This window comes from Strix aluco, chromosome 4 (assembly GCF_031877795.1).
Source record: "Strix aluco isolate bStrAlu1 chromosome 4, bStrAlu1.hap1, whole genome shotgun sequence".
In the NCBI taxonomy this organism is placed as follows: domain Eukaryota; kingdom Metazoa; phylum Chordata; class Aves; order Strigiformes; family Strigidae; genus Strix; species Strix aluco.
The window spans coordinates 20,553,183-20,566,355 of record NC_133934.1 but is presented as its reverse complement, the minus strand read 5'-3'; the positions used below and the strand labels follow the sequence as shown (position 1 = coordinate 20,566,355).

The 13,173-nt window shown below is 42.4% G+C and overlaps 1 protein-coding gene across 2 annotated transcripts in view; it reads left to right on the top strand.

Annotated features, from left to right (window-relative positions):
• Positions 1-2,540: 2,540 nt before the first annotated feature.
• The window catches only part of SEPSECS (Sep (O-phosphoserine) tRNA:Sec (selenocysteine) tRNA synthase), a 29,900-nt gene continuing 19,267 nt past the window's right edge, over positions 2,541-13,173 (top strand). Inside the window, exons 1-5 of one of the 2 annotated variants that reach the window (XM_074822272.1) lie at positions 2,541-2,797; positions 4,171-4,325; positions 6,608-6,726; positions 6,814-6,972; positions 12,554-12,707. In XM_074822272.1, coding sequence (XP_074678373.1) covers positions 2,684-2,797; positions 4,171-4,325; positions 6,608-6,726; positions 6,814-6,972; positions 12,554-12,707 — 701 coding nt within the window. In that variant the 5' untranslated portion in view covers positions 2,541-2,683. Of the gene's footprint in view, positions 2,798-2,829; positions 3,260-4,170; positions 4,326-6,607; positions 6,727-6,813; positions 6,973-12,553; positions 12,708-13,173 lie in introns of those variants that run through there. The other variant, XM_074822273.1, reaches the window with a different exon arrangement.

The window sequence follows — 13,173 nt, the reverse complement described above, 5'->3', positions numbered from 1 at the left end:
CATGTGGATGCCTTCTCCCACACCTCTCTATAGGAGAGGGGTTTTCCTCAGTGCAGTATTCAAAGATTTTGGTGAAATATGGGAGAAAGATACACACATGAAGTACTTGTATAGAACTGGGATTCTGGATTATACTGGGAGCAAATCAGTTCTCAGCTAAAATAGTAATTGCACACATTTATTATTCATTATTCTCATAATTATTCATTACATAAGGATTCATTCTGTACATAACCTGGATCACGGAAAGAAAATTACTTTGGTTGGTTACTGACAAAAATAAAACCTTACTGAAATGCTTGACTTGTGTTTGCTTTGTCTCAGGTTACCTGCCAGCCAGTGGACTTTGGAACTCAGTTGAGTATCATTTACTTATGTAACTATTAATATCTGTAACATTTGATAAAATCTGCTCCAACTTGCATTTCTGTTGCCATTCCTTCCTATTAAAAGCAAACACATTCAGTCAACTGTGCCGCCAGATGAACAGCCACTTTATACCTAGTAAACAAGTATATGAAGGTTATAGTAACTGGATGTAATTTCCTGTACAGAAAATTACACTGATGTTAATTCCTGTGTGAAGCAAACAATAACAGCTAAAATGGGAGAAGTATGATATTTTGCCCAGCAGACCATTAAGGAAGACTACATCTCCCTTCAGCTACATTAGTTATGTATTAGAGTTGTGGCTGTTTCTGTAACCTTCTGTCAAACAGTTCATCCATGGGCTTCTAAAAAGTTTTAAAGTTCTTTCTTTTGAATAAACTAAACAAGAAATAACTCATTAGACATTTCTTCTGGTTTAGGAATTCATCAACAGATGCTAGCGTATGTCTAAACACAGTTAACTTAGTTTTCATTTACTGCAATGAGAATTCTGTAACTTGCTCACAGGTCTTGATCTAAGTCTTTACATTGCCTCAATCTTCAGTAGTGTAGAGTTCAAACACTATGACAGCTCATAATTAAACAAAATACACACCACCATCACAGTTATTAACAAACTATTAATTTTAATTCCAAGTAGCTAATATACTCTCAATTAGCCACCTGGATTAAAATTACTAACAATTAAATCATGCAAGTAAGTTGGATCATTTTTCTCATGCTAACACTTTTGTCTCTGTTCTTCCGATCCATAGAGCATACTTTGTCATCAGTTTATAATATAAATCTGAGCACCGTGTCGAAACATTGGAGTGGGAAAAACAGATGGGAAAAAAAGGGAATACATTCACAATCGCGCACTTCTAGCTTTAGGTGAGCGCCCTCTTGTGATAAAGAACAAGATGAATAGCTGCTCTATTTCTAAAGTAACAGCAACATGACACATCATAACAATCCAGATGCAGCGTGACTGCGGTGACTAAGTTGTTGGACAATTCAACTTGCAAAGCTCTTTTCCGTTCAAAAGGACTAAGAAATGGTGTTCATTATAGTCTGAGCCAACAATTCAAACAGGTGTGTAAGATTACTCTGTCAGAACACCTGAAAGATCCTAATCAGGCTAAATAAATCTACAGCAGCAGGACGGTCACTATGTACTTTTCACATGTTAATTAGCCGTCTGAGTTTAAAACTGTAAAACAGAAGAATCAGATAAGGCTTCATAAACAAATTCAGCTGACCAGGTACAGCCTGGTTAAGACTAAACATCAGAACAAGCACATTGTGTACTTAACGCACCTCTTCAACTCTTGCACCCTCATTGCTGGTTATTTTAGGAAGACAAGTGGCAATCTGCCAGCCCCCATGGCTGCTGAGTGCAGGGGGGCAGCGGCCACCCGATTGCCCTGAGGAGCCCCTGTGCTCCAGGTAAATTTTCACCTGCTGAGGCTTCACTGGCAGTTCCTAGTAACGCTGCAATGCCTGTCCCAGATTTTCTACTGGTTTAAGAGTCTTTCACCAAACAATGTAAAAAAAAAAAAAAAAGTAAATTAGCTCTCCTACTAACATCTTTCTTCCTCAAATGCAATCTTTGCATTGCCTTCACAGCCCTGGCAAATAGGCCGGGCTGCAGTTGCACCAGGAGAGTAGCTTGTCGTTATTTGCTGCGGACATTCACACCACCACCTTTGCTCACAGAAACGTTGTGAGGGAGCGGAAAAGGCTCGTACCCTGACAGGAGCCTTAAAGGGAGTTAGGTGGCTGTTCTCAGCAGTCTAATACTAAACTTGGAGGAGGCGGGGAAGGAAAAAACAACCCACGGACAGGTTCTTCGGAATCAAGAAATGTCGTTTCTGGTGGGCCTCACGCCGCCGGAGCCCACGCTGCCTGCGGAGCACCGACACCCCCACCACGGCAGCTCCGGGCAAAGGCCGCCGCAGGCCCCTGCAGCCTCCGCACCTCTAGCGGGGGGTGGTCCAACGCCCCACCCAGCGGCCGACGCCTCCGGTTGGCTGTGCCGGGCGGAGATGGCCCCGGAGAGCACCGCCCGCACCACGGCGACCCGCGGCGGAGCGGGCGCGGCCGGGCCTCCGTCAGGGGAGGGGCCCCGGCGCTCCCCGGTGGCGCATGCGCAACACCCCACCCGCCCTTCTCCGGCGGGAACCGACCGACCGACTGGCCGTCCGGGCGGCTGGCCCGCTCGGCGGCCCCGCGGACAGCGCGGTGCCGGCCCCAAGGGACAGCGGCGGCCGAGGTAGTGCCGCCGGGATCCGCGCCGCCGCCCGCCCCGGCCATGAACGCGGAAAACTTCGGCTCCAGCGAGCGGCTGGTGACGGCGGCCTATGTGCGCCAGGGGGCGCAGGGCCGCCGCGCGCACGAGCTGCGCCTGCGGGCGCTGCTGGAGCAGGTAACCGAGGCCGGGCCGCCCGCCCCCCGCCGGGCCGCCGAGCACCGGGGCCTGGGGCGGGGGAGGGCAGCGCTGAACCGCCCGGGGGCGTGGGCCTGGCGTGTCCCGTGTCGTCGTCCCGCCCCGCTCCGCCCCCCGCCTGTTCTCCGCCCGGCCGGAGCGTCCCCGCACAGCCCCGTGAGCACGCAGGCCCGCCGGGCACCGCGCCGCCGGGCCCCTGCAGCTCCCGCGCTGGTTTTACTTCAACCGGCGGCGCCGGGGGGCAGGGGCATGGAGCTTCCGCGGTGTCGGACGCGGCCCGGGTGGCTCAGGAGAGCTCCGCTGGCTTTGCTGTAGTGGCAGAGACCTTACGGAGCCCCGGAATGAAAGGTCGTGTTTGGGAGTAAAAAATAATTGCCTTAAGTTGTGCATTTGCTGAGAAAGGCCCAGGAAACAGTTCAAGACATTTTTAAAAACAGTAAGGTATTAATATATTATTACATGAGGTAAAGAATGATACTTTCAAGGTGCCAAATCCATGCACTTCGTCTCCAATGTACAGAAGTCATTACCAATGAATTCTCAGATGTTTCAGTTCTTGAACATCCTTAGTCACGTCAGCCACTGTTTCAAGCTTAACCTTCATATCACACTTCAGAAATGAAGTAGTTTTACTGAGCTCATTTTACTGTTACTGGGACATGTGAAAAAAGCCTCTGAACAGTTGAGCTGCTATAGTAATGCTTCAGGGGTTTATGGGTGCCTCTCCTCCGAGGATCTGTTCTGCAGTTTGCAAAGATAAGTGCAGATCTTAACGCAGTGAAGAGCACAAGAAAGAGCACCTCTCTGGTTGCAGGTTTTGACACGTTATGTTCTGTAAATGGTTTCCTTACCTATTAGATAATAACTAGAAAGAAAAATATGCAGGTAGGAAGATGTGTTACAAATGAAACTATATTTCCCTTCTCATAATATTTTTGGTTCTATAATACCCAATTATCACCCTTTCATCCAGTTTTCTCTGTTGAATTCCTGTAGTAGTAGATTCTTGTGTAGAGAATACATCAAATAATCTGTAGTCTTCTAGGGAATAATTAACATGTTATGTGCTGTAGTGGTTTTGTACCTTAAGGAACACTTAAAAGTGAAAAATATTCTGACTATTGTAATACCACGATATGCTAATGTAAGTGCACTTATATATGGAAAAAATCATTATTTAACTTCTCTCTGAATACAAGTTCATAGCATTAGATAATATAAAAGCATAATGAAAACACAAGCTGGTGTTCAGTGTGGGGGAGAGGGTAACATTAATCAAACAAGCCACGATAAAGTTTTGTTCTTTTTTAATTTCTAAGTTTGGAAGTTACATTTATATTATCATTATTAAGGGAAAATGTCCTGAAGATGGATGGGATGAAAGCACCATTGAACTGTTTCTTCATGAACTTGCTATAATGGATAGCAATAACTTTCTGGGCAACTGTGGCGTGGGTGAGAGGGAAGGAAGAGTGGCATCAGGACTTGTCGCCCGAAGGCATTACAGGTACAAATTATTGTCAATTTGAATTATTCATATTTACTATTAATGCTTTCAAATGGCATATTTTATTGTGTTTTGTCATCTGACACCTTGATAGCATTTGAGAAAAACAGTATAATGCGATATTGAATTGATACAACTTCCTGTATTGAATTTTCATTAATAACTCATTGGAAAGTCTTGAATGAAACAATAATCTTTTGTCAGGGTTGTGTCCTGTATACTGAACTGGTAGAAGCTTAAGATGTTGAGTTGTCTGCATGCAAGGGTAGCAGAGATCTTCCCGTTTTAAAATAATCCATGTATTACTTGCCTTTTTTAATACTGTACAGCTTTTCATCTGTGTATTAATAAAAACTACTGCATATTGCACTTGCAAAGTATCGAACATTCCTAGTGAACAGCTATTTGTATTTTGATATATTCATTAATATCTTTATAATGTGATTAGTTGATATGCACATGAAAACCCAGTCCATCTATAATAGATTTTTATATGAAGTAAGTATATCTGTAAAGACAAGAGATTTTAATAGCTTGTAGCCCTTCTGACACTTGATGGGTATATTGGATGCTATAATTCTAGAGGCTCTGCGTTGATTTCTTTATGAATATACTTTTTTTTTTTTTTTTGCTTAGAGTTCTGTGCTCAGTACCTTGCTGTGATGTTTTATCTAACAGGAATGAAACAAAGTGAAATTTCCTGGAATGTTTCTCCTTGAAAGATTAACACAAAAGCATATTAGAGACCAGAAATTTAGTAAGCTTTACTATATGGAAGTTGAATTACTTAGGCTTTAATGGCTTTCATAAGCCCTACACTACCATGAAAAATTAATGAAGAAAGCCAGTAATACAGCGGTTTGGCTTTTTTTGTTTTCTGTACTGCTCTCTAGTCTAGGATATGTGTGGTGAGGGAGATGGAGGGTCACACTGGGGAGAGTATCTGAGGAAGTACTGCTTTCTGACAGTGCTGGAGAAAGCATGCCCAGCTTCTGGCTGGAGAGAGCCTGGGCTGGCATTTAGCTACTGTTGGTCTGATGCAGCTCTGTCACTTGGCATCTCACCTTCACCTATGAGTGTCAGCAATAGCACGTAAAGGCATAGAGGCATCCTCCACTCCACTTATTTCTGCAGGAAGTTTTACAGGTACCTTTGGGAGTGATGGAGGTAGCAGGAGATGGTTCTCAAGCTGTCTTTCATTTCAGCTTAATAAATTCTAAGGACCAGTCTTAGGGAGGATTGCTGCTTAGGAAGGAGTACGTATGTGCAGAAAAGAAAAAGTAGTAGTATGAGAAAGCTCTTAAGAACATAGCAGCAGGAACAAGGGAAGAAAATATTTTTGGTAGAGTGAGGTTTATGTGGAAGTTTCAATTAATTATCAAGCTGTTGTTGATTTCAACCTATAGCTTGAAATGGAGAAAAAAATTAAAGCTGTAAAAAAATACTCCAAGAAGTTCTGAATTCCATACATTCATCAGACTGCATTTTACTCTATTCCCAAGATAAAAACAGAACCAAAGCCATAAGTAGATGTATATTGTTCCTAGCTTACTTGAGCAGCTGCTGCATTTCAGCCATGGGTAAAGTTAGTTCTGTAAGCTTCTATTTTATGAACTATTTCAGGATCCTCCACTCCTGAAGGGTGCAAAGTAATATCCCAACATTTATAAATGCAGTTTGTAAACATAATTTATAAACAGAATGCAGAGAGAGATGGTATTGCATGATACATAATATTGAATAGTAGAATGAGGTAGATGAAGTGAAGATGTAGAAGAAGATACATTAACCTAACTGTCTTTCAGGACATTTTGTCACAGTATATATTATTTCTTTGTCCTGTGGAAATGAAGCATTTGTCAAGGGAGTATCTGTATAATACCAGTATGCTACCCTATAAACAACTGATTTTTGTTTTCCTTGGAGTTGTGTGTCTGAACATGGCAGCATTTATAATGCTAATTCAGTGGACATCAAGGAGCGCTGAGGTAACACTTAAAAGGAAGCTTGTCAGATGCTAAAGGTATTGCTACTATGGATCTTCTCAAAGTTTTTACTCGCATACTGGAATATTGTTGATCTACGGTTAAAAAAAAATATGACCGTTTCATATGAATATATGTAGCTTGTGATAATGGAATGAATTATGGCAGATACTGATGTTGCATTGGATACAGCATTTTCCACAATGGTTTATCAAAATAAATTCTCTTTAGTCAGCAAGAATGATTGCTTTGGGATGTGAAAAAACTTGATGTATGTTTTCAACCTTTTTTGTTTAGGTTGATCCATGGAATTGGAAGGTCAGGTGATATTTCTGCAGTCCAGCCTAAAGCTGCAGGGTCTAGCCTTTTGAACAAACTTACTAATTCCGTAGTTCTGGATATTATAAAGCTGGCTGGTAAGTGTAAATCTGAAAATATCTCTTGTTTATGGGGGCATGTCACGGGTTCTTCATGTTAATTTCTGACTTGCTTTTTATGTGCAGGTGTCCGGACAGTGACCAATTGCTTTGTGGTTCCTATGGCAACAGGCATGAGTCTAACTCTGTGCTTTTTAACATTGCGGCACAAGAGACCAAAGGCAAAATACATTATTTGGCCACGTATAGACCAGAAATCTTGCTTCAAATCAATGATAACTGCAGGTAAGAAGGAGCTGACTGATTACGCAGTGTATTCTTCTAACTTCGTCTAGCAGAATGATCAATGCATATGCTTATGGTAAGATCCGGAAAAGGCCTAATGAGTTCTAAGTGCTTTATCTGTACACTCCTGATTTATAACATGCAATCGCACATGAGTTGTTGTCTTAATGCCTTGTAAAATGTAGGCCTATGCTGAGGTACAGGGGTGTATAAAGTAGTCAACAGAGAACACAATACTAAGGAAGTTACTGTTCACTCTCAGAGTTAAATGCCTAATTTGCTGTCCTGAGAATTATGTAAAGCCAAGGCTCATGGTTCAATCTCTCTCTTAGATTTATGCAAAAAGTATATGTGTCCTAGGAATTGTGATCAGAAGGTGACAAGCTGTCTGATTTGCACGTTCTTTTCTTCTAGAACATGGGAAGTGTTAGCTGCACTATTTGTTTTTAACCTTGCGGTGTCACTCAGCTCACTCAGGAAATTAGTTCGGTGCCTTTCTTAGTTCAAACCTTAATTTCTCTCAAATGGAATTCCTTGTTTACCAGGCTATAAGTAAGCGAAGGCTAGAAGTCTGTCCCTGCACTGAAGCTGTCCCCTCCTGCAGACAGATGCATGGGATCGAGGAGAGGGCAAGTGAGGGAGACCATAATTTTCCAGCTCAGTGCACATACCTGCAGATGGTGGCATAGATTCTGGACCTAGTTCCTAGAACACATTTATTTTTTGCATAAAAGACTCATTAGATAAAAATGACTAAACAATTGGAAGCAGGGACTGGATTTTGTCCAGGTAAGAGTCAGAGGTGTTTAAAATAATCAGATCAGAACAAATAGAACATGTATATAAGAAAAGTGAGAGTGTTTTCAGCATATTATGCTCAATTTAGAACATCAAGCTAAGGAAATTGCATTTGTAATGGAGAAGGTTGTGAGAAAATATAATTGATCTGTTAATTTTTTTAATAGTTAAGATAGCTATCACATAATTAATTAAAAGAATTATCAACTAAAAATAAGAGAGAAGCAGGTATCACATGCCTAACAACTATCTATTAAATGCAATGTCTGTCTTCTGGATCACTAATTGAAAACCAGACTAGGGCTAACAAAGTCAATAAATCATTCTGGTGTAAGTTCTTCTGTAGAGTTTGAGCCTTACCTGTCAGTGTTAAGGCATGGTGTTAAGCCATGAAGGAAAAATTTGCATAGCTGCTGCCATGTTGCACTGCTTTGGAAATCACTCCTTTTTCCCATTTCCTTCTTTATTTTCATTCAGTAAACTGAATGTCTCTCTGGCTTTTTAAGTCAGTCACTTCAGTTAGCATGATGTTGCTGCCATGCCACACCTGTTGGGGAAGGAAATATATGGTTTCCAGTGTTTTATTCTGTAAACAAAACCTTTTTGATTTATTTATTGATTTATAAGCTAGAAATTTGAGCAACTGTCATGACAGGCTTCCCTCTTTTAGGAAAAAAAAAAAACCTTCTTTTAAGTGCTAGGTTAGGTCAACCATGCCTTTGTATAGCTGAATCTTGAAAATCTTTGAGGGTGGAGATTCCACAACCTCTCTGGGTAGCAGTTCCAGTGCTGTGCTATCCTCTGAATGAAAAAAAAGTTTTTCTTGCTGTTTATTCTGAACCTCTCAAGCTGAAATTTGTTGCTGTTGTCTCTTATATCCTACCAAGGAATGGAGTAGAATGGAATGGAATGGAGTAGAATGGAATGGAATATAATAGTTGGAAGGGACCTACAATGATCATCTAGTCCAACTGCCTGACCACTTCAGGGCTGACCAAGTTAAAGCATGTTATGGACATTGTCCAAATGCTTCTTGAACACTGTCAGGCTTGGAGCATTGACCCCCTCTCTAGGAAGCCTGTGTCAGTGTTTGAATGCCCTGTCGGTAAAGAAATGCTTCCTAATGTCCAGTCTGAACCTCCCCTGGTGCTGCTTTGAATCATTCGCACATGTCCTGTCACTGGACACCAGGGAGAAAAGCTCAGCACCTCCCTCTGCACTTCCCCTGCTCAGGAAGCTGTAAAGAGGCAGGAGGTCACCCCTCAGCCTACTTCTCTCCAAACTAGACAAGCCCCAAAGTCTTTAGTCACTCCTTATAGGACATGCCTTCCAGCCCTTTCACCAGCTTTGTTGACCTGCTCTGGATGCATTCAGGGACCTTCATGTCTGTCTTAAATTGTGGGACCCAGGGAATTTGGCTTTCTTGTCTTTGTAACTTCCTTTCAGATGGTTGGGGACTGCTATTAGATATTCTCCTTAGCCTCTTCTTCAGGCTTGAAAAGTCTAGTTCTTACAGCCTTTCTAAGCTGAATGTGCTATACCTCAGCCATCTTGGTAGCCCTCTGATGGACCCTCTGTTTTTTCAACATCCCTCCTGAGCAGCCCATTCCCAAACTGGAAACATTCCATCATTTAGAAGAAGGGGATATAATCATAAAATTGTTTGGGTTGGAAAAGACCTTTAAGATCATAGAGTTCAACCATTAACCTAACACTACCAAGTCCACCACTAAATCATGTCCCTAAGCACCACATCTACATGTCTTTTAAATACTTCCAGGGATAGTGACTCAACCACTTCCCTGGGCAGCCTGTTCCAATGCTTGATAACCCTTTCAGTAAATAAATTTTTCCTAATATCCAATCTAAACCTCCCCTGGTGCAACTTGAGGCTATTTCTTCTTGTCCTATCACTTGTTAGTTGGTAGAAGAGACCAACACCCACCTCACTACAACCTCCTTTCAGGTAGTTGTAGAGAGCAATAAGGTCTCCCCTGAGCCTCCTTTTCTCCAGGTTAAACAACCTCAGTTCCCTCAGCTGCTCTTCATAACATTTGTGCTCCAGACCCTTCACCAACTTCATTGCTCTTCTTTGGATGCGCTCCAGCACCTCAATGTCTGTCTTGTAGTGAGAAGCCCAAAACTGAACACAGTATTCAAGGTGTGACCTCACCAGTGCCAACAATAACCAGGGGGACAATTTCCCTGGTCCTGCTGGCTACGCTATTTCTGATACAAGCCAGGATGCTAATGGCCTTCTTTGCCACCTGGGCACACTGCTGGCTCATATTCAGCTGGCTGTCAACCAACACCCCCAGGTCCTTTTCCACCAGGCAGCTTTCCAGCCGCTCTTCCCCAAGCCAGTAGCATTGCATGGGGTTGTTGTGACCCAAGTGCAGGACCTGGCACTTGGCCTTGTTGAAACTCATACAATTGGCCTTGACCCATTGATCCAGCCTTTTCAGATCCCTCTGTAGAGCCTTCCTACCCTCAAGCAGATCAACACTGCTGCCCAACTTGGTGTTGTCTTCAAACTTACTGAGGGTGCACTCAATCCCCTCGTCCAGATCACTGATATTAAACAGAACTGGCCGCAGTACTGAGCCCTGGGGAACACCACTTGTGACCTCCCCAGTTAGCCAGGACTGCTGATAAATGATGGAAAGTGGCTCGGTGAGCGCTTCCACCAACTCCCTCAGTACCTATCCAGCCCCATAGACTTGTGTGTGTCTAAGTGGCGTAGCAGGTCACTAACCATTTCCCCTTGGATTATGAGGGCTTCATTCTGCTTCCCGTCCCTGTTTTCCATCTCAGGGGGCTGGGTACCCAAAGAACAACTGGTCTTACTGTTAAAGACTGAGGCAAAGAAGGCATTAAGTACCTCAGCCTTTTCCTCATCCTTTGTCATTATGTTTCCCCCTGCATTCAAGAAAGGACAGAGATTCTCCTTAGCCCTCTTTTTGTTGCTAATGTATTTATAGAAACATTTTTAATTGTCTTTTACAGCAGCAGCCAGATTAAGTTCTAGTTGGGCTTGGGCCCTTCTAATTTTCTCCCTGCGTAACCTCACGATATCCTTGTAGTCCTCCTGAGTTGTCTGCCCCTTCTTCCAAAGGTCATAAACTCTCTTTTTTTTTTCCTGAGTTCCTACCAAATGTCTCTGTTCAGCCAGGCTGGTGGTCTTCCCCACTGGGTCATCTTTTGGCACATGGGGATGGCCTGCTCCTGCAACTTTAAGATTTCCTTCTTGAAAAGGGAAAAGTCTAGCCTTCCTGGGCTCCTTTGCCCTTCAGAACTGCCTCCCAAAGGGACTCTGTCAACCAATTTCCTAAACAGTCCAAAATCTGCCCTCTGGAAGTCCAAGGCAGGAGTTCTGGTGACCCCTCTCCTTACTTCTTCAAGAATGAAAAACACTATCACTTCATGATCACTATGCCCAACACAGCCTCCAACCATCATATCACACACAAGTCCTCTGTTCATGAACAACAGGTCCAATGGAGTTCACCCATCAACTGTGTCAGGAAGTTATCTTCCACACACTCCAGGAACCTCCTAGACTGTTTCCCCGCTGCTGTATTGTATTTCCAGCAGACATCTGGTAAGTTGAAGTCCCCCATGAGAACAAAGGCTAGCAATTTTGAGACTTTTCCCAGCTGCTTATAGAATATTTGGTCTGCCTCTTCCTCCTGGTTGGGCCTAAAACAGACTCCCACCATATCTGCCTTGTTGGCCTTCCCCCCGATTCTTACCCATGAACAGTCAACTCTATCATGACTGTCATTAAGCTCTGGGCAATCAAAACACTCCCTACCATACAGGGCTACTTCACCGCCTCTCCTTTGTTGCCTGTCCCTTCTGAAGAGTCTATATCCATCCATTGTAGCACTCCAGTTGTGCGAGTCATCCCAGCCTGTTTCCGTATCTGCAACTGTATCAGTTTTCCTGCTGCATGGTGGCTTCCAGCTTCTCCTGTTTGTTGCCCATGCTGAGCGTGTTGGTGTAGATGCACTCCAGTTGGGCTATTGATTCTGCCACCTTTTTGGGGGGAGAAGCCCTAATTCCTACATGACCATTCTCAGGTGGTTCCGTGGTTTCTAATACATCAATAACCCTTGTGTTAATAACTTCCTTTTTATGAATGTTTCTCATGTGTCCTTGAGAAACAACCTTTTGAGGTTCAACTGTTGTCCATCTTAAATACAAACTTAAACTGGAAACTTAAGAAAATAAAAGACTTAGGAAATAGCTTGGATTTTATGATATGACAAAGTTCACTTTCAAAATGAGGTCAACCGTGAACATTTTTATCTTTTAAGAAGTAATTTGAAAGTTTATAGATTGAATAAGGCAGAGGCTTATGCTGAAAGCCAATTCATAATGATCATTATTGCATTGCTACATCTAATGCCATCCTTTTTTAGAGAGGCTGCTTTAATATGCTAATGTTTTACAAGAATGCCACTCAAACACTTTCTTTTTAATTGGGAGGGAAGAGGTTAATCTGTTTTTAAAACAATCTTCAAACCTGTTGCTGTTGCATGCAAAGAATGTAAGGTAAGCTTTTGTCTGGAGTCCAGTATTTAACAAGAATATTACTGTAGTTTTTAGGTATGTGGACATTGTACAATAAAACGGTTTATGTATCTGTGTTCTTAATCCAAGTCTGAAAGAATCTGTTAAAACAACAGAAGAAGATTCTTCAGATTTATACTGGAACTGAGACCTCACAATTAGTCAGAGATTTGATGATACGCATTCAGATCTTGCTCTTTTTGGTCAGGTTTTGAGCCTGTGGTGATAGAAAACGTATTAGAAGGTGATGAGCTACGGACAGACATCGAAGCAGTGGAAGCTAAAATCAAGGCTCTTGGTGCTGAAAATATTCTTTGTGTGCATTCTACAACGTCTTGCTTTGCTCCAAGGGTACCTGATAGGTAAGTCATCTTTGAAAGAGGTGTGTGTTATTTGTTACTGTAAAAACAAACAAGCAAACCTCCATGGTTTGAATGTCCATGCTCCTAAAATTGCTTAACTGCTGCCAAGGATTAGTAAAGATACTTTAATCCCCTTGCTTAAGGAAAAATGGCAGGTTGAAACAATGTTTCAACTTTCAGAGAAGTATATTAAAAAAGTGAGAATAATGCAGAAGGTTTTCCTTCTGTCATATGACTGAGGTTAATGATCTCTTGGGGTGAAGTGAATGCCATTTTGGCAGTGGTTTTCTTGTCATTTCATGGAAGTAGTAAAAGTAGACTTTCATAGAAACATAATCCAGGAAATGTAGTTCCACAGCTAATGCCACATTTTAATATTACTGTTGCCTTTTCTACTCCAGTGATGGATTTTCCTAGGCCCTTAATACAGTTAAAAAAATAATCTACAGCTAAATTTAAAATCTTT